Here is a 26,073-nt window from a genome sequence, read left to right as displayed (position 1 = left end):
AGTCAAACATACTAACAACGTTGGTTAGTAACTACTGTAAGACGAGAGCCAATCGTTTACATGGAAGAAGAAGTTGGTCAAATCAGTCCAAGCTTCCCTCTCTCCGTCTCTCAGACTGACATGACCTTTTCTTTTCTCTTGGTTCAGGCTGCCATTGTGTTTTTGTTGTCATCAGCTGACATAGTAAACGAGTTACTGGGGTCGGTTTGAGAGTTTAAGAGTTGCTATGTCAACAGCAAGTCATATTTACTATAGAGCTATTTATCCATCTGGATTGTTTTGGTGTGACGTTCCCAGTTTTTGAGACATCAGCCATATAAAGGTCTACGTTTGCTTGTATATGGTACTTAGCTTGTGGTTCTCAAAACACTAAAAATACATTAAAAAAATAAGCAGTTTTTAAAATATCTGTGAAAATCACGTCCTTCTCACCACAAAAAGGAAAAAAAAAGATCCAGCAACGTCAGATCTCTTTCTGCCGTCTGCCAGTTAAAAGAAGTGCGCGACTAGCTAACATGAAAGCTCAGCTGACGGGGGGTCTCTGCAATGTTAAAATCTTGCACTACTGTCAATTATGTGAGCGTCTCATCATCAGCGGGTGAATACTTCCTCCTGACACAGTCGGTGGGTATGGTTTGATAGACAGAAAAATGAAACTGGTCAATGTCTGGGGAGGAATGTCTACATGTCTACAGCTGACATCACCGAAATGTTCAACAGCAGGGGTATTCAATTAAAAAGTAAGGAGGTCCAGTTGGAGAAAACAAAGATCCAGAATATCAAAGTTCCATATATGTCATAGTTTAATGCATTTACACTTAGCCTTACAGTTAAATCAATGTCTGTGAAATAAAATAAATACAGTCAATTAAGCAGCATTTTAACAGTGTTTAATAAAATGTTCACAACGACCTGGAGGGCACTCTAATAATAAAATAGATATAATAAACAAACAAATGTCTCGTAATTATTTTATGGTTCAGGCTTTCTGGAGTTAAAGCCCTTAAAACTTGTATGTGGTAACCAGAGATGGGCAGGTTACTGTAATCTGATTACTTTTTCAAGTAACGAGTAAAGTAAGGGATTACTATTGCAAAAACGGTAATTAGTAATGTGATCCTACGTTACTTTCCCGTAGGAACGCTGCGTTACTGCGTTACTAAAACCGTGATTTTTTGCGAGAATGTCTCATGACAGTGACGTAAGCGAGTGCGACGTTCGTGGCAACAGCTGTGTGCAGATCAACAATGGATCATATATCGAGTGCGGGAGAGAGTATGAGCGTGCAGCGTTTAAAGCGTGGAAGTACTGACCTTACTTTGAGTTTGATTCCATAAAAAGTGACAAAAACATTAGTGTCCGCTGTGCGTGGGAAGAAAACTTCTTTTTACAGCGAAAAAACCCTAAACAAGCACCGAGTAGCTACGACGTAATGGGAAACTCACAGAGAAACTGCCGTATCCTTCCACTGACCGCTGCGGCACACCTGCACCAGGGTAAACCTCCGCCTACCCCACTCCTGCTTTACAGGTGAAAATAGAGCAACAGGACCGCTAGTCTTTGACTTTATTTATTTTCTGCTGTGTTTTACTTGCATCTATTTGAAAGACTGAGTGTAAACACACAAAAAAATATTTTATTTTATGTGCTGGAATGTGCAGAAAATAGGTTTAAATGTTAAACAAATTTCTTCCAGTCAGAGAATGTTGCAGATAATTACATTTTTGCTTGATGCATAAAGTTAAAAGATTAAAACTAATAAAACAAGTTAAAAAAAAAAAGAGACTTTTCCATCTGATTACATTTTGTATGATGGATTATGCAGAAAAAGTAGAATTGGGCTGAAAGATCTATCGCTTTATCACCTATTCAGGTTGTAAATCATGTTTTTAAAAAGTAACTAAGTAACTAAATAACTAAGTAATTAATTACTTTTGAAAATAAGTAATCAGTAAAGTAACGGGATTACTTTTTTCAAGTAACTTGACCAACACTGGTGGTAACCTTACAAAACCAAAACAGGCCGGACCCTCACGTGTCAGTGTCAGCATGTGTGCGTTACCTGCTCCAGCAGGTCTTCGACCTTCCTCTGCCAGCCCTCCCTCGCTGCCATCATCTCCAGCTCTTTTTGCTGGGAGAGCTGAGTCATGGCCGCCTGTTTGTCTGCTTCATACTCCTCGGTCAGCTCCTCCTTTAGCAAACGCACTTCTTCCCTACAGAAAGACACAACGTTTGACTAAATTAATTACATTGTACATTCAGTGTGCGTGTGTGTTCACGCTGCTCGATTTTGTCCTGCTAAAAGACATCTGTAAATATTGCACGCGTTTATAAACTTGCTTCCGCCTGTGTTCATTTCCTATTCGTTCTCATCAATATACATGAGTGTTTTGGGGAGACGCCGACTTGTTGGGATAATAAGTGCGATTGTGAAGAGGGCTGTGAGATGACAGAGATGAATGAGAAGAGACATCAGGGGAGATGGGCTTTCTGCTTTTTCTCTCTTTTACCGCAGTGCATCTCTCCATTTCCGATCCAAGTCATCTGCCATCTTGTCCATCTTCTGCTTCTCCTCTGTTCTGATGGACATCACTCTGGCCTCATGCTGCTGCTTCTGGGTTTCAATCTCTTCCTGCAAATACAAAGCAGTGCACAAATTTGAACTCCAACAGCACTCGCACAGTATCAGGATTCCTGATATTTTCTTTTGCTATCTTAGTCTGAAATCAGCAGTTGAGTTGGTAAGGAACATCTGCGCTGTTTATGAGTTGCACATTTGAGGAGACATCATGTTTTATTGTATCACTGCCACAGATAATACATATTAAACCCATACCAGGCTGAGCTCAGACTTTATTTTGGGGAAATCAAATAAACACCCCCCAAAAAATGCATTTACCAAATAAAATATATGTAAGCATCTCAAGATTATAAAATTTAACTCATTCTCAACATAAACAGATCTGATATTTAGATTTTCAATTTATGGTAATTTTATCTCAGGGCCTCGTTTGATGATTTTCTTTTTTACAGCTAAACAAAAACTGCTGCTGCTAACAGCGTGAAGTGCCACCTTAAGTCGTGGAATATGTGACCTCTTCCACTAATAACTGCATCCCATTCACAGCTTGTGTTTGAGTTCTTTGCAGGTCGGCAAATAAACAAAACAAAACAAAAAATTTGCAATATTGTATCGATACAGGAAAACAACAAATAGATATTTTTTAAATAAATTAAAGAACTCTGAGGCTACGTTCACACGTACACGGGTATTTTTGAAAACGGAGATTTTCCGTTTTCGTTTTAAAAAATAATCCCGTCCACACGTAAAGGCAGAAATGAAGGAAAACGCTGCTAGGAACATGCCAAAGCAGCAGGTGGCGATATATTTCTAACCGTGCAGAAATGTTGGCCAATCAGAAGTCTAGAAGCCTCGGTGGGAAAAAGTAAACAAAGCTGGGGCATAGAAGCAGAACCGAGTAGTATGTGTGGAGGGACAGTAACTGTGTGTGTATATGTAAGCATTTAAACACTGCAGAGACAATTAACAGTAACAGTATTGTAGAAATTCATTTCACCGAAACAATAACATGGCGCACAGTGTGACGTCAAAAAAGGCGCTCACCTTTGACGCTGCGTTTTCCCCGTTTTTCTCGTCCACACGTAAATGCAAAAGCGGAGTTTTCAAAAATCTCCGTTTTCAGTGACCAAAAACGCAGTTTACGTGTGGACGAAAGGTGCAAACGCATAGAAAAATCTGCGTTTTCAAAAATACCCGGGTACGTGTGGACGTAGCCTGAGATTACTGCTCATAGAGTGCTCATCTCCTCATGCATCCATCCTGAGATAATGTTAGCCGAGAAAACTTGATGATAAACTGATAAACTGGACACACTAACCGGAAAGCTTGGCAAGGCTGCCTCCTAATTCAGAGCACAAATGAGCTGAATGAGCCTTTTTCAATAAGCACAACTCGAAGGGACTGTATTCTGGTTATATTCCTATAGGACAGGAAGACTGATGAGCACAAATGTAACAGTTGAATGTGAATTTGTAATTATAATTGTCAACCTGACCCCATTCAATCATAGTGTGACATCAGACTGACTGTCTTGTGGCAGATTGGTTTGTTTGACATAATTTTAGGCCCCAATCAATGAATATGTAAAAAAAGACTTTCAGAGTAAAATCTACAATAATGCAGGCAGGTAATATCTAAAATAAGCTTGGTGTTTAAAAAGTGCTGATGCCCTAATAGTGCAAGTTTAAAGCCGCATAAAGTAAAAAAGTGCATTTTCTTTTTTCTCCACGTCTGCATCTCTGACCAGATGCCCTATTTCAATAGCTGAAGCTGGATGACTCATACTGTAATGCCCACTTCCACATGCATTTATAATGCCATGGCTACAGGGCATTTATAATGTGCTGGTTTCAAGGCAGAAACAAACTTCACCGGGTCAGCTGTTTCCAGCTGCTGAAGAGGCTGCAGGCTGTAAGTGCTGATGAGCTCATTAGAAGAGCTAAAAGCTCTCTTGTTTAGCTGCAAGGAGAAGCACGTGAGTGCTTAAATCCACTGTGAGGACAATTTACATTTCTGGGAATCTAAATAAGATTAAAAAAAATCTGATTTTTGGAGGAGCAATGCAGGAAGAAACATATGACCAGTTGGATTTGAGCGTTTGTGACTCTTACTAGCTACTGTTCATTATTTAAAAGCCTTTTTTAGGAACAGTGCACGGGTTATCTGGGGACCAGATATTTATAGTAATAAAGATATATGCTTCAGTAAGCCACAGTGGGCTGGATTTCTCTCAAAAAGCGGCTGATGGGCTCAACGGCAAATTAAGAAAGAAAAAAAACACAGACATGACTCATATTTCACTTGTTACTTTATCATAAAAAGTCTGTATTTGTTTCATTATACTTTCAGTTGAATAATTATAATTCTGAATCATTCAGACAACAAATTATATCTGCCTGAGCCAGAAAATCTGAAAGACAGTCAGCGAATGTGACATAATACAAATCAAATTCATCTCAGTGGTTTTAGCTTCATTTTATTTCAGCTGACTAAAAATAATAAATTAAAAAGCACTGATTAAGCATTTCTGATAAATCAGAGACTATAGCAAAGGCTTACCCACCTACATTAAAGCTAACTTAAAGCTAACGTAACCATCGCCATCATATTTTAGCTGCTTATAGACAAAATGACTGGATGTGCATCAGAGGTTAGTGAGGGTGGTGCAGTTCACTCCAGCATGTGGGGCCCTTCAAAGTGTCGCAAGATAAATCTTGCACTACAAATGTACATATATATTTATATGTTGTTAAGAATAAAAACTTCATAAAATCAAATAAAAAAAGACTCTGGAAAGAAAAATAGCCTTCAAGCCAGACTGAAGTATGCTAAAGATGACCAGGAGACTACTCATACTGGAAGCATGTCCTTTGGTCAGATCAGATTAAACTAGAACTGGGAATCTCATCAAGGTGGAAGGAACAATGAAAAACGAAGGATGTGTGAAGATTCTGAAAGAAAATCTCAAGCAGTCGGCAGCAAAGCTGGGTCTGTGCCGTCGCTTTGTCTTCAACACGACAAAGACCAAAGTGAATGTTACTGACTGTCCTGCACAAACCCCTGACTTAACTGCCACTGAAAATCAGTGAGGTGAACTAAAGACCAGGGTCAATTCCAGAAGACCACCAAATCTGGAGGAGCTTGAGAGATTCTTAGGGGCTCAAGAGTTGGGAGTTTGTCTTGTAATCGGAAGGTTGTCGGTTCGAGCCCCGGCTCCGACAGTCTCGGTCGTTGTGTCCTTGGGCAAGACACTTCACCTGTTGCCTACTGGTGGTGGTCAGAGGGCCCGGTGGCGCCAGTGTCCGGCAGCCTCGCCTCTGTCAGTGCACCCCAGGGTGGCTGTGGCTACAACGTAGCTGCCATCACCAGTGTGTGAATGGGTGGATGACTGAATGTGTAAAGCGCTTTGGGGTCCTTGGGGACTAAGTAAAGCGATATACAAACACAGGCCATTTACCATTCACTAAAGAAGAATGGGCTAAGACTGATCAGGAGGCATGTGTGAGACTTGCTGAAAACGACAACAAACGTTCAGATTCTTTGTGCAAAGTGTAATAATGTGAGCATCCAAAATAAAACCAGCATGTTTGCAATCGCTGTGTGAAATACTGGAAAAAAAACATGAAATTATTTTGTTTTTGTGGAACTTCTAACAACACATCTAAAGCATGAAACATGCTCAAGTACTCATGACTTAACAACAGGCTGCTTGTCTGAGGAACACATGATGTAATCTCTACAATGACATCATAGTTTATAACCTTTTTTTTTAATTTTGTGAACTTTCTGTATTTAAGGTAGAAATAAAACACGAGTATAAATGAAACCATCTCTCGTTGTACTTTTCCTAACCTAGTAATCTACTTAAAGGTTCATCCTGTGCTAAACAATAGCTGGTCTAAATTTACCATGAGGCCGGCCTCTGCTGGTGTTGAGCTTGTGTCTATGCTAATGAGCTCAGTGTGAACACAGGATACAATCCTGTGTCAAGCTTGGCTGTTTTACTGCCCCAGTCCCGCTCTTTAAATAGCACTTTAAATAAGAAGCCTGGTGGGAACTCAAAGAGCACCATTCTGCAGTTTCATTTAATTATCGCTCTTCTTATAGCCTCTCTGCACTGTGCCTCTTATTAACTCTTCTTTCTGCCTTTATTAACAGTTGTTTTAATTCATCTTACTGAAGCTAAGACATTTCCACACGTTTTCTGTCCCTTTCTGCATTTTTGTTCTACTTTAAACCTTTTTATTGTACAGTCCTATGATGATTCAGCCTTCCCAAATTCTCATTTGATGACTTATTATCATGAATAAGTTCCTTTAAATACAAACATCATCCCTATTATTAATAACAGTATTAATAGCTATAATTTTAATGAAAGGATCCAGTCGCTCCCTCCTCCTTCTCGCCTGCCACAGTAAGCCACACTCTCTATCACAAACGCTCTTCCTGCGTCCCACACCAGCAGGGCTCTTTTCAAACATAGGCCCACTCTGCTCATAATGGCCTCATCATCATTATCTCACAGCTGGCCTTCAGCACCGCGCTTGTTTCTCAGTTAACTCTCATTTCCTGCTCTCCTGCTTTCAAAATGTTCTTCCCCTCTCCCATCTTTGTATCCTCCGATCCTTGCCTGTGTTTCCCCCCCTCTCTGTCTCCCTCTCTATTCGGTCATCAGTGAAGGCTTTTTTTTTAATCACCACATTTATTTGACTGACTGAGTTGTTATTGTCAGACTATGTGACAGGCTGGCACACTGACTTATTATGTCAGGAAGCAAATTACCATCTGCCAGTCTCAGTATCGGGTCTGAAAACTCTTGACTGGTTGACCCGACCTGTCAAGAGTTTTGCAAAGGTTACTTCAATTCAGTGAAATCTGAGTCCCAGAAAGTTGGTAAAATAAAAGCTGGGATTTAATCCATTAGGTTTAAGTAACTTGAGTGTGTGTAACAAGGTGCATTAGACAAAACAAGAGCCAGAAATTAACAGCTCTAAGTTTATCCTTGGGGAGCGCCGGTTTAGCTCGCTGGAATGAGCAGGCGACCATATGCCCCACGGCTGAGAGCGGTCCTTTGTCACATGTCTTCCCCTCTCTCTTTCCGCCACTTTCCTGTCAGTCCTCACTGTCCCTATCAAAAATAAAGCCATAAAAAGTCCCTCTCCAGTCCCTACAAGCCCACTCTCTTTTGATTGGCCATCTTCTGGAAGCCCACTGAGGGGCAATGACCTTATAAGGAAATCTGATTCAAAAAGAAAACAGACTAGAAAGCTATCAGTGGCTTACTTTTACATTATTTTTATGCTTATACAAATGTTTACTTCATTATTTGCACCTTTAATACTTTCAACACTTTCTACAAAACAAAACAAAGACGATAGAATTTGCATATTCTCAGCTGCAGTTTAACGCTCGGTTCATTTGTCTAGATCTGAATATTTGAGTGTGACACTGATAACCAATCTGTGTAATTTGATACTCTGTATGTTTACATCTTACAGGATTTTAAAACAAATATTAAGAACTGATCTGTGACTACTGGAGGAAATACAACATTTCCTTTCACTGTTATGCTGATGACATCCACATTTACTTCCTCTTGAAACTGGATGCTTCTGTCCCACTGCAGTCTCTGCTTAACTGTCTACATCAGACCTTCCCAAAGTGTGGGCCCGCCCCCTAGGGGGGCGTAGAGCCATTGCAGGGGGGGCGCGGCATGAAAAGGGAAAAAAAAAAAAAAACAACGCTTGGGCACTGCTAGCACGGGGTGCCCACACAAACGCAAAGCAGGAGAGGGTAAGCTAATCTTTGTGTGTCTGTCCTCATTATAGAGTTAGCCAGCTGCTATTAGCTGAATATGTTTCCAAACCAACTTCATTCTAAGCCAAAGACTAGAAAATATGGTGAAGCATATCTGCCCTTTGGTTTCACCTGCACAAGTGCCGAGGTAGGTCTCCCTGCAGAATTGGTTTTCCCTGCATCGGGAGCAACGCTGGGCTGTTTAAATCACGAACAAACAGGATCCCACATTCTTTATTTGTAGTTCACAAACACTTGTTGTAATGACTAACTACTCCTGACATTTTGGAGATATACAGTAAAGTTACAGTTGGATACAAATAACATCAGGCTGATCCTGACACGATTTGTTCCCCCGGTTCAAATCACAGACAAACAGTATCCTAGAGCTGTTTATGTTTTTGAACCGATTTTGCACAGAGAGGCATTTTTTGACAAATGTATTGATAGCAATGTTGAATATTATTACACAGGAAAAAAAACCAACTACATGTAAAATAATTACACCGTGACGCCTCTGCCTTTGTAAATGGAGGGACAGTAACTGCGTGTAAAACCTGCAGACAGTCAGATTAACAGTATTTTGTCTCTATCTGCCATTCTGCAATTCATCTCATGTAAACAATAACGTGGCGCACAGCGTGGCGTGAAAAAAGGCACATACCTTTGACGTTGTGTGACGAACTCTGTATTCCTCGTCCACACGTAAACGCAAAAAAGGAGTTTTAATCTCCGCTTTCGGTGATTCGAAACGCCGTTTACGTGGACGAAACAGCTGCGTTTTCAAAAACACCCGTGTAGGTGCAGACGCAGCTTAAAGAGTTAGTAGTTTATTTTATTACTACCTGTAATTTATTGCAGATTACTTGTATTTGCTTAATTGTTTACTAAATGTTTGAGGTGTGAAATAAACCGCAATGGAGCAAAATATGGGTGTGTGTGGTTGGAGGATGTGTTAGTGCGTGCGCGCGCGAGAGGGAGCGCGAACATTTTTCTTGTAAAACAAGGGGGGCCCAGCAAAAAAAGTTTGGGAATCACTGGTCTACATGATGTTAAAGACCAGTTAACACAACATTTTCTCACCCTAAACAATAAGACTGAAGTTATTGTTTTTGGAAGACACGCCCCTTTTGGATAAGTTAACTGATACCTTTGGTCCTCTTGCTCGTCATCATTCCCACACTGTAAGAAATCTCAGAGTGTTTTTAGAAAGCTCTTAAATTAGAGAAGCAAGTGTCCACAGTTGTGAAAAACACTTTTTTATCAGTTATGTGAAATTGCCAAAGCTCAGCCTTATCTTCCTCCTTCAGCACTCATGTCTCCATCAGTTAATCTAAAGTGCTGCTGCGCGTCTTCTAACAGGTGTGAATGTATGAACACATCACTCCAGTTTTAGCAAATTTACACCGGCTTGGGTCAACTTTGATGCTTTTAAATGTGCTATAGAAACAAATGTGATATTGATATTGACGTGATTATCCTCAGTAAGACTTTATTTTATTGTTAAAGCAGGAGGACCCTCATTTCAGGTTCTCCAAACCTCAGTACTGTCTTTGTTTTCTCCTCACCTGTAGGTCAGTCAGCAGGTTGCTCGTCTCTCGGACGCGGGCTCGAGTCGCGTCTAGCTCTATCTTGAGCTTCTCCTGAGTTTCCTTCAGACAGGTAATCTGCATCTGAGCTGAACTCAGGTTCTGCCCCCCCTCTCTCACCTGCTCCTGAAGGTGGGACACCTGAGGAGACAACCACTCAGTTGATTGAGACGTGTCGGTATACATGGAGACAATCAGGTCATGCTGGTCACGCGTTAGCGCTCCAGTAAGAGCTGACTCATACTTCCTGATTGGCCATGTTGAGTTTGGCCGAAAGCTCCTCTTTCAAGTTGTCGAGTTGCTGCTGGAGGCGATCTCTCTGCTCCTCTAATGACAGCCGTTTAATCTCAAACTCCTGGCTCATTTTCTGGAGACGGGAAGAAAGAGAGAGAGGAAGAAAAGGAACGAGATTGGATGAAAAGACGGATGAGAAGAACGGGAAGGATAATAGGACAAGTTGATTAGTGCTGGACCATGAAACTAGAGATTTATTCTACATTCTTCCATGTCTAAAATGTCTTTGTGAGACAAACTCTCAATGCATGTTTTCAATATGAAAATGCCTTTTGCCCGTTTTCCTCTGATATAAACTTAAAGTCTCTAAAAAAATGAGGCGATTTAAAAGCAACTCTATTGAAAATCCAATTTCTGCCACAATGTGGAGTCATGGCAGCGTTTGAGCGTGACGCAGGGCTACTGAATGAGGAAAAGACACGTGAACTGTCATTTACACTTAAAAGGCCATCTCTTCAAAACATCCAGTTTCTATAATCCTTCAAACCAGAGCGTCAAATCCTTTCTGGGCCACTCTGGATTTCTCTTGTGAAAATCTCCTTTTGATCTACTTCTTAAGTCTCTCTTTTCAGTAAATTCCTGAGATCCTTACTGTCTATGCTTTATGATACACCTAAACAATACTGAGCTCTGTTTGTACTCAGTAAGAGTGCAGAGAAACAGGTTTCTGGTTGTTCATTCTTTGCAGATGCTATTATTTTACTGTAAAGGTGAATTTAGAATATTTTCTGGATCTTGTGATCATCTGATGTTCGTTACAGGCGAATACAAAAAGAGGGCACGTGCATCTACTTATTCAGCTGTGCAATTGTCTTAGCAGTGATCAATAAGGGTTCAGTCATTAGTGTCTAATTTGCAGCTATTATTTATCATCTTGACTTCCCCGTTGGGTTGAGGCAAGTTGTATCCATGAGAATCTCTTCAATGACGTGAGCAAAATACAAAGCAACCTCCTTTTTAATCTTTCCCACATGGGAGCCACCCAGTAATCCACATCCTCTTTCTTTAACCCACTCACAGGAGAGCCACCTTTCCCATGCAGCTTTAGAGCCACAAGATTAAAATTAAATCAGAGCTTGTACTCTTGTAGCCCCGACTCACAGATGTCAATTAGGTGAGAAGCACAAACTCTTGGAAGGGAAAAAAAGCCAAGCAAACAAATAAAACCTGCAGCATTACAACATGCCGGTCACACCACCATGCAAGTGCAGGTCAGCCAATAAATATTTAGATCGCGTCTCAAAAGAAGTGAAACAAAGACATGTGAACAAACTGAAAGCTTTGAGAACTTAGAAATGATTTATAGCGCGAGACGCAGCATTTCAATCATTCAACTCTCTGCCAGAGATGTGTCACACATCACCTGCAGAGTGATAAGTGATACATCGCTGACACCCCCGGCAGGATGAAAGTGTATAAAAGTAGAGCTGGTTAAGAGTATTTTTTACCTGGATGGGGCAATAATTCTATCAATCGGCAGGTCAAGGACAAGAAACCCTTCACTTTTAAATGAATAGTGAGGGCTGATTAGCTTATGTTAGCTAGTTATCTGATATTGATTCACATGTTGTTGAGAGCGGGATCGTCTCCAACTCCCTGGATTTCTTACATGGTTAAGATGGAAAACTGGTGGATGGACCTCACTGTGGCCACTGTACTGTTGCTGGAACTTGTAATATCTTCATGCTCTCTGTTTTGATAATGTACAGGGGTTTTAAACAAACTAAATGGGCAACAGTTATGCCAGCTGATGGCTCGACCTACTGATGATCTCATATAGGATTGCAATATTTAAGCTTCTTTAGCCTGCCTAGAGTTGCTGCACATCCACAAGCGGCTTTGCAATCCAGTACCACCTTCCACAGAGTGCTTCACTCAATCCATGTCAAATCTCGTGTTACTGCTCTGGTCTGTGAGGGGTCTTCCTCACCCGAACGCACGCGTATAGTGTTTGTGGAAGTGAAAATGAAATCGTCTTTGACTACAGCGATCCATGCCTCAGTTAAACATATTCAAGTTACACAAATAGAAAAGAGAACATGAAATTTGATTAAGGACATTTTTTACGATTGTTTAAAACCAAACAATTCATCTAGAACAATGGTGTCAAAATACGGTGGCCGTGAAAAGACTCCAGTCCGGCCTATGTCCATCTTTGGAAATGGTCCCTTTGTAAAGGAGGGCAAAAATACTGGACTTTTAATTACATTTTCATAAATTTTACAGCTTTTCCTGCTGATAAAGACCACTGCTAGAGCCATCATACGACGAAAGTTCCTGTTTTTTTAAATATCGGATATAAAAATTTGTTTTTTTATTTTTTTACAATGTAGAGTCAAATAAATAAATAAATGAATAAATAAAAACTTTCTGCTTTATAATTCCAAAACTGTGGAGGTGATGTGCTGCCAGAAATCATTTATAATTTTATACATTTCTTACTAGAGCAGGGCGATATGACCAAAAATATTTATCACGATATAGATTTGAAAATTAGCGGTAACAATATAACTGACGATATAATTGACACCAGACAAAATACTTTACAACTCCACAACTTTATTAGTGCAAAACAAAATCAATGTATTTTCACTTAAACAAGCAGCTGTTTATGTGCATTAAAGTTATAAAAAATGTAACAGTGCAAATGCAAATTCTTTGCTGACAGTTTAACCAAAAGGCATTTCCAGTGGAAATTGGCCAACATATCCTCAGCATAACCATGTGTAATATCCACAAAACTTAAAAAGAGGTTATACACACACAATACGGTAATATTATGTTGAAGCACAGTACGCCTCCGCGAGGCTCCGCCTACGATAGCCGTAATGCTTCGACAATTCATCAAGCGGTGCGGCTTCGTAGCTTAGCAAAGTCGTACTAAAACATTTGACAGATTTTCGAGCGCCGTGTACATAAAATCGTTTCGAGGTCAGTAAACACAACCAGAATTCATATATAAGGCACACGGGATTATAAGGGGCACTGTCGCTTTTCAGAAAAATCAAAGGATTGATTTTAAGTGTGCCGTATTTTCCAAACAACACGGTAATAACGACGGCCCGCTAGCATGCGCTACCAAAAATAGTGCTTTGTTGTGTATCTGACGGACGAAAGCTAAACCAGTTCCACCACTGAAGTTGCAGCATTTTTACAAACCAGTTCTGGTTTATCCGTTTCATTCAACTATCCACTTTCGCCCTTCTCATTCTCTATTGCCGCCATGCCTTTTTCGCCATGTGCATAAGAAAACAAAGGCACTGCGCATGCGCGTTTTACCCATATTCTATCTCAATATTTCATTTTCTTGTCGTTGCCCAACATTATACCGGTATTACCGTGAACGGTATGATATGGCCCAGCCCTATTTCTTACAATATCTGTCTTTACTGATAGACAGAATTCTCTAACTACAGCAGCATTTCTTTATTAGAAAAACTGAGACAAGCTGTTGAAACTGCACTTCTCCTTCTTATAATGAGATATCTCAGGGATTAAATGTGTAGTTAAACATCTTCAAAGTGACAGAGAGGGGATTTCCACCTGTCTGACCCACTTAAGCTCAAAACAGGCTCTGTGTGGACCTCGATGAATGACTTTGACATCCCCGATCTAGAAAACAATCAGCACAGTAAACAATGCTGAAAGTGACAGTTGGCCGCTTTCGTAAGCTTCAGCTGCTGCCATATTTAAAAGACAACACGCTGCTGACACTGAGTAGAAAGCTGCATCGATGCCAAAAGCCAATCACTTCATTATGGACACTTTCATTTTTAACTGTCCTCTTTAAACTGAAGCTGCGTTCACCTGCAAACAAACCCATCAGAGGAATGAATCGTGTGCAGCTGTGCAGGGACATTAGAAACACCAATGAAAAGTCTTTATTCTACTGCTGTCTCATCTGGCCTTAAGTAGACCGTGGTGAATTATGAATTAATACAGCACAAGCAATTTGTAGAGTTAGTCGCTTTATTGCTTCGGTTGAAGAACTCGTTAATATCTGCTGACAGTCGTAAAACTAACAAGTACGAAGATGAAGACGTTTTAGAAGAAATCGCCTTTTTCTTCTTCTTCTTCCAAATTACCACTTCTGTCTCTTTCTTTTCTGTCTGCATCTTTGTCTCACCGTCTGTCGTCCTGCATCCCTCTTTTTCGTTTCACCCCAAACAAAAGCAGACATTAATCTAAACGCAGCTTCGACTTACATAATATTTCCCTTTTTCATCAACCCCTCCATCCATTCTCTCCGTCGCTCTGTCTTTCAGAGAATCTATAAACACACGCCCACACGCTCATGCACGACTCTCACTTGGCTTAGAGGCAGGATTTAATGTCAATGAAAATCAACCAATTAGCAGTCAGCTTCAAACAGCATCTGAAGTGTGAGCTCACGAGGGGCGAAAAAGAAAGGAAAAAAGAGAGAGAGCAACATTATGAAAGAGGAGAAATATGGGACGAGACGGAAGAGAGAAAACACCGAGCGCAAAGTGATTTAAAATGCAGCGTCTAATCATTTCAGACCAAGAAGATACGTCTTCATTTTGGACGGCAGGCTTTAATATTAAAGGAATGACTTTTGAGACAAAGTGTTTTGAGTTACTCTGAGCCAGTCATATATTACACTGCCTTCATGCCTCTTAGCTAATTCATTTTAATTGGATGGAAGTAAACTCCAGTATGTACGCTGTCCTTTGCTGAACTTCAGCTCTAAATGCAGCTGGAGCCACGTGAGCGTGAATAAAGGGGGTGAAATGTGCTGTAACAGATATAAACAAGAGAGAACAATAAGACCTACTATTCTGCTCACTTTTTGCCTTTTCAGAGCAAAACAGTCATACTGGCCTATAGGATAATAAGATAAGAGAGGAGTGCAGCCTTTACCGAGCCCCATAGAGTGATTTATTCTCTGCATTTAACCCATCTTAAGCATTGGGAGTAGTGGGCAGGCAGCGTGCAGCACCCATGGACCAGCTGCAGCTGTAAGACATGTCTTGGTCATACTATACTGCTCAATATAAGTTTATCCTTCCTGACACAGTTTGATGGAAAGGTTAGAGGTTACTGGACATTCAGGATAATCAGGAACTTTAGTCAATTTGATACTCATGTGTTTTTCTTACATATAAAAAGAATCAATATTCATTCGTTATTTCTCAATTCGGATTTTTTAACAATATTTTAAAAGACACAAAACGAGTGAAAAGTCAGATTTTCACCACAGTTGAGCCACACCTCTCTCTGTCTGTCTGTCCACAGACTCCTCCTACACTTCGTACAGGGGTACATCTATATATCTTTGTCACACATTTTGATATCATCATGTTGCCTAGCAACCACCTTGCTAGGGGCAGCGGGCTAAAATGACTTGCTTTGAACATTTTTCCACCTCGAACACCTTACAGCGTTATCACAATAACGTCTACTTTATATCTGCAAAACTTTGATTATCTGTGATATTTTATGAGACGTTGTCATGTTGCCTAGCAACCACATAACAATAGACTAAAGCGTAGCGTAGGCATCTGCTAGTTAGTGTAATAGAAAAGATTTTGTCAAAGCAGATCATTAATGTGACATCATTAATTAATTATTAATTAATTAATTAATTAATGTCGCCTTATGACTCACGTGAGGCTTAAAACAAAGACATTTGTTAGATATTAAATAAGATGCTGATATTATATGTTTATATTTATATTTCTTATATGTGTGTGTGTAAGAATAACCAGATAGCAGAAATCTGCAATAGTGTGTCAGAACCAATTTATAATAATATTTTTAATATAGGTCAAATTTTTAATTCTTATAGGCTTATATAATTTTACACAGACAGAAATAAATCATTTTAAAAGTTGAACCTTTAAATTTTTATGGGTCTTAATCCTATTATCCTTAATCTATAGGATAATATCCTTTGAAATTGGTTTCTTAATTGATTTGACTTTTCTATATTATTTCTTTTAGTCCTAAAGGAAATTTAAATAAGTAAAATCACTATGAAGTAATTCGATTATTGTGATTTTAAAAACACTGACCTTCTGCATTTTCTCTCTTTTCTGATCCTGAATTTTATCAAATGATTAGTTGGAAAGAAGCTGAACGAGTACATCATCAGGAGATCAAAATCAATTAATAAAAACTGACAAGAAATCCTAGATTTTGTGCTCATGTGACGAGCAGGTCTGTGACTAAAGGTGTGGGTGGATTTATACAATTTTCACACTGTGCCGCAGCAACCTGGTCCACGGCGCTGCCAGCACTCTCCAAGGTTCAGCGTCAACAAGCTAACATACTAGAAACTTAAGATTAACCCCAGACAAGGTTTGGACAGGACTTTGCCCACAGTTGTCCTTTAGCACAGAACAGGAGATCAGCAATTGTAGATGTGAGCTCACAAAAAAAGAAAAAACATAGAGAAAAACAGAAGCCCACTTACTGCTAAACACAAAGAATTGAAAAGATGTTAATTTGGCTGTAACTAAAAGGTGGAAATTCTGATAAGTACCTTGATGGGGCAGGGATAGCTCCGTAGGTGGAGTAGTGGCCCCATGATCGGAAGGTCGAGAGCTCGAATCCACTGACTGGCTCTCCTGAGGTACCTCTGAGCAAGGCACCATCCCTACACACTGCTCCCCGGGCGCCCAATGGCTGCCCACTGAGTGAACGGGTTAAATGCAGAGAGGCATTTCCCCACAGGGATCAATAAAGTATATATTATTATTACTGAACATGGGGAATACGAGTGTCTGTGCCCATTGATCAGACAGCTATTCCCTGTAGTTGAAAATAAGTTCATACCTACAGCGAGTAAGATGGCGCCAGTGTGTACGGCAGGCCGTCCTCGTCTCTGTTGCTCTTGTCCTTGATATTTGTTTATTATTTGCTATCTTTCTGGCACTATGCCCCCCAGATGGTAATGCATTAATCACCTATGACCGGGATACTCTGTTAAATCTTCGTTTTCCCCCCTATGCTGGGTTGGATCAAGGCTGGAATTTGGAGATGCTTCCTTTCCACGTATCATCTCTTCCACTGGTTCATACGGTTCCTCTCTCTGCCCCCCACCTAAGAAGTGTTACAGGAAGCGGGGCAGACGGAGTGGGTTTCGGGTTCGCTTAAAGGCTTACCTTAAAACATCAGCTGCAGCTAATTCCCTCACCACCGCGGGGATTATACGACTTCCATCCGCTCGGGATCCATTGTCCTTCAGGCTGCTCAGCCATCGTTGGATCTGTCCGGTCGGTAAACAAGCCTGTCCGGTTTCTCCTGTTCGTGTTTGGATTGGGTCCCCCAGTGATGGTGTACGGCACAGGCATTTAAGCCAACTAAGACGTGCTTCCAGCAGAGATAAGATGACGATCTCTCGGATGGGTTTATTAAACGCAAGATCGCTGGTGAATAAAACCTTCATCTTAAATGACCTCTTCCTCACCTCTCGGCTTGATGCTCTGTTACTGACTGAAACTTGGATTCATCCTGGTGAGTTCTCTTCCTTTTCAGAGCTACTTCCCCCGGACCGTGTGTTCTTCAGTTCACCGAGACCCTCGGGAAGAGGTGGAGGCGTGGCCTCCGTTTTTAAAAACAAACGTAAAGTTCGGCAACTGCCCTCTCCTGCCTATTCTAGTTTTGAGGTTCAACTATTGGAGCTTGCTGGACCCCCAACGATTCTATGTGCTGTGATTTATCGACCACCTAAATATAATAGGTCTTCTTAGGTTAATTTTTATTAAGTTATGACCAAGCCCTTATCACTGGAGATTTTAACATACATATTTGTTGTGCTGATGACCCCCTAGCCAAGGATTTTCTTGCCCTAAATGACTCTTTTAACCTTACACAGTGGGTCAGGGAACCAACTTATCTTAAAGGCCATACCTTGGATTTGGTCCTCTCATATGCTTTGGATATTTGTACTATGGACATTGATAATGCTGGTATTTCTGACCATTTTTTGGTCATGTTTGATGTTGAGCTATGTGCAATTGATTTAAATTCTAAAGGCTGTCATCGCCCTGTACGTATCATTAACTCTGAGACTGTGGCTAACTTCATTACAACCTTTCTAAACTTTGCCTTTTTTGATCCAGACTTCATTGATACTAACTGTTACAAACCTCCCTTGGTTGATGATTTTGCCAAAGCTATGTTATCCACCTGTTGTTCCATCTTAGATACTGTGGCCCTATAAAGATGAAACGTCCCAGAACTTCTCATCAACCATGGCTAAATGACACTATACGAGCTTTACGTCGTGTCTGCCGTCAATCTGAAAGGAGGTGGAAAAAAGACAGGCTTCAGATATCCTATGACATTCTTTGTAGGAGCCGCTTTCTCTACCAGAACTCTGTAAAGGCAGCTAAAGCAGTTTTCCTATCAGATATTATTGAGACTAAACGCCACAACCCCCGAATGTTATTCAAAATTTTTAATTCAGTGATAAATCCCTGTCCGGACTCTTCGAGCTCGGCCTCTCAGGCTCTCTGTGAGCAATTTCTTAATCATTTTAGTGGAAAAGTTTTATTACTGAAGGTTTCTCACTCTCTTGTGCTGAATCCTGTTCCGGTTTTAGGATGCATGTCCACCTTTTCTCACTTTGAGATATTATCACTCCCCACTCTTAAGGGAATAATTGAACAACTGAGAAACTCAAATTCTGTGCACGATATCCTTCCATCCCGAATTATCGAGGAAGGTTTTGAGGAAATTGGTCCTTGCATCTTATTTTTAATGAATTTATCATTGTTAGTGGGCTGTGTCCCGACTGCTTTTAAACATGCGGTAGTGCACCCCGTTCTTAAAAAAAGTAATTTCGATCAGAAAGACGCTGCCAATTATAGGCCAATCTCGAAACTTCCGTTTTTATCAAAAATTCTTTCTTTCTCCAAATACATGCCTACTTAGTTGCAAATAATATCACTGACAAATACCAGTCTGGCTTTAAGCCGCACCATAGCACTGAAACGGCCCTGCTAAGAGTCTATAATGATCTTCTTGTATTTGCTGACTCTTTGCTGCCGTTTTAGTTTTATTGGATCTGTCTTCAGCCTTTGACATGGTTGATCATAATATTCTCTTGAGGAGGCTAGAGCATGTTGTAGGCATCAGGGGTTCTGCCCTTAACTGGTTTAATTCTTACCTCACAGATAGATCCTTCTCTGTTGTGATGGGAGGATACTCTTTCTCTGTTGCCCCTCTCTGCTGTGGTGTGCCCCAGGGGTCTGTATTGGGCCCTTTATTATTCTCTTTGTATATGCTACCCTTGGGCTTCATATTTGAAAAATATAATATTTCTTATCACTTTTACGCTGATGACATTCAAATCTATTGTCAACTGACTGATGATTTGTCAGCATCATTGAACTCCCTGTTCGATTGCCTAAACGAGGTTAAAGATTGGCTGTCAGATAATTCTCTCATTTTAAATGAGAAAAAAACTTCTCATTTTAAATGAGAAAAAAACTGAAGTTATGGTGTTCGACAGCCATATTCCAGGTTTCCCTGCTGGGGCCCCTTGTTAACTCTCTCTGATTCTATACGTAACCTGGGTGTCTATTTGGATAGCTCCTTTAAGCTCGATAAGCAAGTGTCATCTGTAGTTAAATCTGTTTTTTTTCAAGTGCGCCAGATTTCTAAAGCTAAGCATTATGTACCACACAGGGACCTGGAAAAACTTATCCACGCATTGTGACCTCCAGGTTAGATTATTGTAATTATCTCTACTGTGGTGTCCAAGCCTTCTCTCTTCGAAGGCTGCAACTCGTTCACAATGCTGCGGCTCGCCTTCTTACTGGAACTAGAAAATTTGACCCTATTACTCCGGCTCTTGTTGATCGACACTGGTTACCAATCAAATATCGCATTGAGTTTAAAGTCTTGCTACTCACTTTTAAAATCTGAATAAAATTGCGCCCAGCTACCTCACTGACCTCCTCAATCTGTACACACTTGTCATGGATTAAGATCATCAGGTCAGTTACTCCTGGCCCAACCTAAGTTTAGACTGAAGACCAGAGGCGACCGTGCCTTCAGCTGCACCCAACCTTTGGAACAGCCTCCCTGTTTCTATTCGAGCCTTGGACTCTATCCAATCCTTTAAATCAAGATTGAAAGCATATCTATTTGACTTGGCTTTCCTGACCAGTTAATACTCTTTTAAATTTTAAACTTTTAAATCTTTTAATTTTTTAATTAAATTTTATTAAATGTATTATTTTATTATTAATTTTACTGCTGTTTTTGTCTTCTTAGTGGATTTTGTATTTATCTAACTCTTCTGGTCTGTTAGTGCCTCTATTGTGTCTGTGCTTGTGCCCGATCTGTACCCTGTTATTGACTTATGTTGATTCTCCATATTACTGTGAAGCACTTTGGTGTGCCTTTGGGTTTTTAAATGTGCTATATAAATAAAACTGTATTGTATTGTATAAAGGCCTGTTTTTGCTTATTTAGCTATCCAGAATAAGTGAGACAAGTAAGAAAGAGATAAGTCTGCCCAGCAGTCTTGTTGTTGCTGTTATATTAAATGGATCAGGTTAAATTAATTTAACCTGGGTAATCTCATCAGTTGTCGTTGCTTCTTTGGCAGTAAGGCCGTTCGTATTCTCCCCACGTAACCCCTCCCCTTTGAAGTCAAAGAGAGGAGAGCAAATCAGGAGTGAAAAAAGAAAAGCTGAAGAAGAAAGAAAGAGAGCGGGCGACAGACTGAAAGGAGAAAACACAGGCACAGAGAGATGCAGCGCTTCATGTCTTTAGTCTTAATGTTGACCTAATTAAATGTTGAGGGGGGCTGCGCATTTCTTTTAGAGATACATATTTTTTTAATGACTAAAGCCATTTGCTCTGAGGAAAATTAATTGCAAATGCTTCCGTGAAAAAAGTGAGAAACATAAACCCTGAGAGAAACCTCCGGCTGTTTGTGTTCCAATTACTGTTTTTATCCCCCAAAAAACATCTTTATGGCTTCTTTCACGCTTTATCGTTTTATAAAGAATGATGATCAAGATGGTTACACAGCAAAAAGTCAACACAAACAATCTTCCTTTAGTTTGAATATCTTAAAATAATCCAAGTGACCAACACTTGCTGAGTTTGTGATTTCCTTGCAGTGACACTGACAGTGGGTTTGGCCAAAGACAGCAGTATGTAAATGTAAATTCTCACTCATGTGCCAACACAAAGAAATACGTCTTTACTCTGCAGCCAGTAAAGATGTAAAAGAGTCAGTCTGATCAAAACTGATTAAAAATACACAAAGACAGAGAAATGATTAGATGGCATTAGATTTTAATACCATCTAATCAGAAATGGCCAACCCACCGCCTCCAGCCTGTGCCCTTTACTTGGAGTCTATGAAACATAATCTTCATTCATATGAGTGTTAATTTTCTTTAAAAAAAAACCCTCTACTTAAGGCTTTTCAATTTGATTGAAAAGCCTTTTTATTCAGTGATTTGAAGGGGAATAGACGCACTCTCCAGACCCTCGTGTAGTTCTGACTTATCAGACTGCAGATGGCAGGATACTCCCTCAATAGCGAGAGGGAGACAAGAATGAGTGAGCCATCGCTTCCGCCGTTACTGGAGCTGGAGCATTCACTCTATAAATGATGGACATAACTTCTGAATTGTAAAGCTAATGTGAAGTGCCTTAAACCTCTGTTCCCGTCCAGGTTAAGACTTCTGATAGTAACAAGAAGGCTGCAGAAAAAAACCCCAAACCCTTCCTGGTGACTTTATAGTCTCAGTCACTAGTTTAAAGTGTGACAGAGTTCAATTTAAGATTTTTATTTTGTAATTAACCGTCTTCATAGGAGTGTGATGGATCCGACCTCCACTAACGGTTTCAAAACACCAAGACAAAACGGCTCGAGGCGTCTCAACGGGACACTGCTAACCAATGGGTTACACTTTATAGGCTTAGCTAACTGATGACACAGCTCAGGACCAATCACGGTCCTCCACCACAGCAATGACTCAGCGGGTTGTGGATGAGAAAAGTCGTCCACTTCTGTAACAGACGGTTTAAGGTTCTGTGTTACTCTGTATTTTTCCTATGCCCCGAGGATCGCTGAGGTACTCCCGCCTCAAACATCCACACACCCTCCTCAACTCTTACAACTTTTCAAAATGATGGTGCGGGTAATGTTCAGCTCAGAGCTACAGAGAATTAATGTCTTTCATTTAACATTTGCAGAGGCTCTTCTCAACATTATTATTACCAAAGTGTTTAAATTTATTAGCAGCAGCGAACTCAGAATTTTATGGTGAAATGTTCCTCGAACCTAATTTCTTATATCCAGAGGCAGAAAATCAGGATGTTGGAAATGTCGTTTTGCAATTAATAAAAACCCATTAACCCTTTAAGACCTACCATAGAACCAAGTCCGCCAGAGCTTATATTATATTTTTACATGCTGTGGAGCCATTTTTGGGAGCATTTCAAGTTGCTATACATCAATACAACCATTATAGCCCAGATTTTAATAATATGTCTGCATTAAGTGCATAGTAATTACATAAATTGCAAAAAAGTGCAATAAACTACAAAAAAAATGAAAATCGTTTTTGCTTTTTTAACATATATTTCTAGTTAAAGAAATTTAAGAGGCTTATCCCTCAAAACTGTAAATACAAAAAAGTTGCACAAAATAGTTTCCCACCACAGGAAATTTATTTTAAGTGTCTTTATAGTTTTATTTTTGAAATACACCAATTTTTATATACTGCAGGAAAAACGTGCAATATGAGTCCTAAGCATCCCAGAAACGACACAGAAAGTCAGAAAGTCAAACATAACTTTTAAAAACACCAGTATAGGCTCATGAGGCCCTGATGGTAAGAAACTACATTTCCGCGAAAATGACGTCACTTCCGGTTTCGGGCAGGTAATGGCGGACATGCAAAAGTTCGCGCTGACGTCTATTCTAACGTAGGAAGTGTTATGAACAGCTGATCGGATCGGCAAAGCGTGTTTCTGGAATATTATATTTTTGTTGCTGCAAGTGCTTTTTATGCAGTTTTTGCAAAGCTAAATGTAGAAGGAAACTGTGACCGAGGACAAGCTGATGGCATAAGATGTAAGTACAACTCCTCCGGTTTCATATGCAAAAAAAAATTATTGTGCTAGCTGACGTGGTTGCAGAGCTACCGGGATTTAAAAATAGTTACGCAAAACAGAGCGTGCCCGCTCTGACCGGTTTTAAAGGGTTAAGATCATGAAGTACAAAGAGACCTACTGTGTCATGGCTATGTTTCTGCGACTGTGCTCGTGTGTATCTTGCATGTGCAACAATACCATCTGTCTGTCACACTGTCTGTGTTGAAATGATGACTTTGCTCATATTTAGTGTTTGATATCCTTGAAAATAATGAAGAAAACCTTGTGAAGGACTTTAGGACAGTTTTTTGGACCAAAAAGTTTCCATTCGTCAGATTCAACATCAACACCGAACCTTCACACTGGACTCACCGTCATGAGGAGTTTCTTCTCCTCCTCTTTCTCTTGCTGGGCTTCCTCTCTCATCACCTGGTGTTTCTCCTCGAGCTCCTCCAATGCTCTGACCTGCGCCTCCTTGAAGCGAAGTGTCTCCTCCTCATAGTGCGCTCTCAACCTGGAGAGCTCCTTCTCATAGCCCTGGTGTTCCTCGCGCAGAGACTGAGGACAAGAGGCAGATTAGAGGAAATAAAAAGGCTTTTTGTGACAGACAAAGAAAGGATAAAAAAGTACCTGTTCCAGTTTGAGCACTTGTTGTTTGTGCTGGTCGTTGGCGGTCTGGCTCTGGCTGAGCAGAACCTCCCTCTCCTCCTCCAGCCTGCTGATCTTCTCCTTGAGGCGGCTCTGCTCCTGGTCCAAGTTCCTGATGGTCGCCTCGTGGGCCATCTGCGTTGCCTGCAAGGAGCCGATCTGACCTGAAAGCAGTCAAATTGAAATCGTGTGTGTGTTAAAGAGGCTCTACAATCAGGAATCCGAGCTAACTTTTAAACTAGATGGAGCCATGTTCGTTATTGTTATCGCTGTTTGAACGAAGAAGTGGCCTCTGCAGTAGAGTTATTAAACAGGAAGTCGGCAGTCTGCTAATTTAAAATATCAGCTGCTTGTAAAACTTGGTGGGAAAAACTTTAAATAACAAACAAGAAAAACAGTGTGGTGCAACAGTGTGGTTAGCTGAGCAGCCAGAGGGAAAGCAGATGTTCTAAAAAGAAAAGCATCAAAGGAAAAGATGTGGGATGAGTTCATTCAGACTATTTATGACATAAAAGCTCAATTTCAATCTAGTAATCAGAGGAGAGCTTTAAAGTTTCTGTAGATGCTTCTGTAGAGATCACACAGTATAAGGCGTGAGCACCCTGACACGCAGACACCCCTTGGCTTGAGCCCTGTATCACTAACCAACCTGGACCTTACGAAACATGAGCTGTTTTTCCCTTCATAATACAAAAATGCTCCGCTGCACCGATGCTGGAGGGAAAAAAATTATCCATGCACATACATTTCCTCAAGGTGCAAAAAACTGTTTCAACCATTCGTTTGTGGCAGCTGAACAAAATGGTTTGTTCTATTTTTGGAGCCCGGCACCCCGCTGTCGCACTCTCAGCGTGATATTCTCACAAACAGGCGTCGACCGTGACTCCTAAAGCTGCACACAAACTCCTTGCAGTCATCTTGCCAACTACACTTTAACCGATTGGGTGTCTAAACCGCTTTGTAAATCCGTCAACATATACTATTCGTGGTGCATTCAGGTGCACCATGTAAACTCGTAAATCTACAGCTGAACGGCTGTGAATGTTGTTCAAACTAAAAGAAAAATCTTTACATGAATTGAGTTTTTCAGTGTGTCTGAGGATTTTGAATGTTGTTTTACTCCAACGGTTTTGATAAAATGACAACAAATTATAATGCATTTGTTTCTACGCAGACACGTTTTGACTCCTGAATTTAAATCATGTCATTAGCAAACTTTATTGCACAGGTTACAGAGGTCTACGAAAAGGCTAAAAGCCACACGTAGCCACGAATGGACCAATTAGAATAAATGGAAATACCTCATCCAATTTTAAACATACAAGCTGAGATTTACAACATCGGTTAATTAAGCATGAGGAGCTCTGCTGGACTCGCAAATGTAGCTGAAATTTGCAAGCGCCGATCAATTATAAAACACGTTGTGAAACATCGCTTTCGTTTGCAGCAGTGTGTGAGGATTTCTTTTGCAAATCGGGGAACATGAAACACAATCGTGAGAATAAGGATGACGAATAGCAGACTTCCTCTTTAATGGATGTGTGAAACATCTGCACACAGCACTGCACAGCACAGCGGTGAACGCCAGCAGTCAAATCTTACTGGCTTTGTGCAGGATTTCAGTAGCCTGCTGCTGAACTCGTTCCCTGCTGCTCTCTAGTTCATACTCGGTGTCCTTTAGCTGCATCACCCAGATCTCTCCGTCCTGGATTGCCTCTTCCAGCTGCTTGTGAAGGTTCTGCAGCACGCACAGAAACACACACACGCACGCTCAGCTATGTTACAACAATACAACGTTTGGCATTTTAAAACCTCAGCTCAGAGCTACTTCCAAACAGATCTGCCTGCAGGACCATCAGTGCACACTACATTTCCCACCACCTTAAGATTCTTAAAAACACTCTCCACCCCGAGGCTTTCTGTTTCCAGAAAACATTTTCCATTCAATTTATCCCACTTTGTACTTAAAACTGAAGCAAAGAAAAACTCTTTATATTATTTGTACTATTTTGGGAAATCCTGCAAATAGATGAAGGATAAAACCAGCAGTAGCGACATTAGTACATACTG

General features: G+C 40.5%; 1 protein-coding gene across 2 annotated transcripts in view; it reads right to left on the bottom strand.

Annotated features, from left to right (window-relative positions):
- Window positions 1-26,073, bottom strand: part of fam184aa (family with sequence similarity 184 member Aa) — an 80,541-nt gene that overhangs the window by 27,097 nt on the left and 27,371 nt on the right. For both annotated transcript variants that reach the window (XM_087836697.1, XM_087836696.1), the window contains exons 8-14: window positions 25,606-25,741; window positions 23,986-24,167; window positions 23,728-23,913; window positions 10,211-10,333; window positions 9,946-10,107; window positions 2,511-2,632; window positions 2,063-2,213 (exon numbers count right to left, since the gene is read on the bottom strand). In XM_087836697.1, coding sequence (XP_087692823.1) covers window positions 2,063-2,213; window positions 2,511-2,632; window positions 9,946-10,107; window positions 10,211-10,333; window positions 23,728-23,913; window positions 23,986-24,167; window positions 25,606-25,741 — 1,062 coding nt within the window. The remainder of the gene's footprint in view (window positions 1-2,062; window positions 2,214-2,510; window positions 2,633-9,945; window positions 10,108-10,210; window positions 10,334-23,727; window positions 23,914-23,985; window positions 24,168-25,605; window positions 25,742-26,073) is intronic.

Source organism: Neolamprologus brichardi, chromosome 23 (genome assembly GCF_056152115.1).
Source record: "Neolamprologus brichardi isolate AB-2024 chromosome 23, ASM5615211v1, whole genome shotgun sequence".
Taxonomy (NCBI): domain Eukaryota; kingdom Metazoa; phylum Chordata; class Actinopteri; order Cichliformes; family Cichlidae; genus Neolamprologus; species Neolamprologus brichardi.
This window is presented reverse-complemented; position numbering and strand designations above follow the sequence as displayed.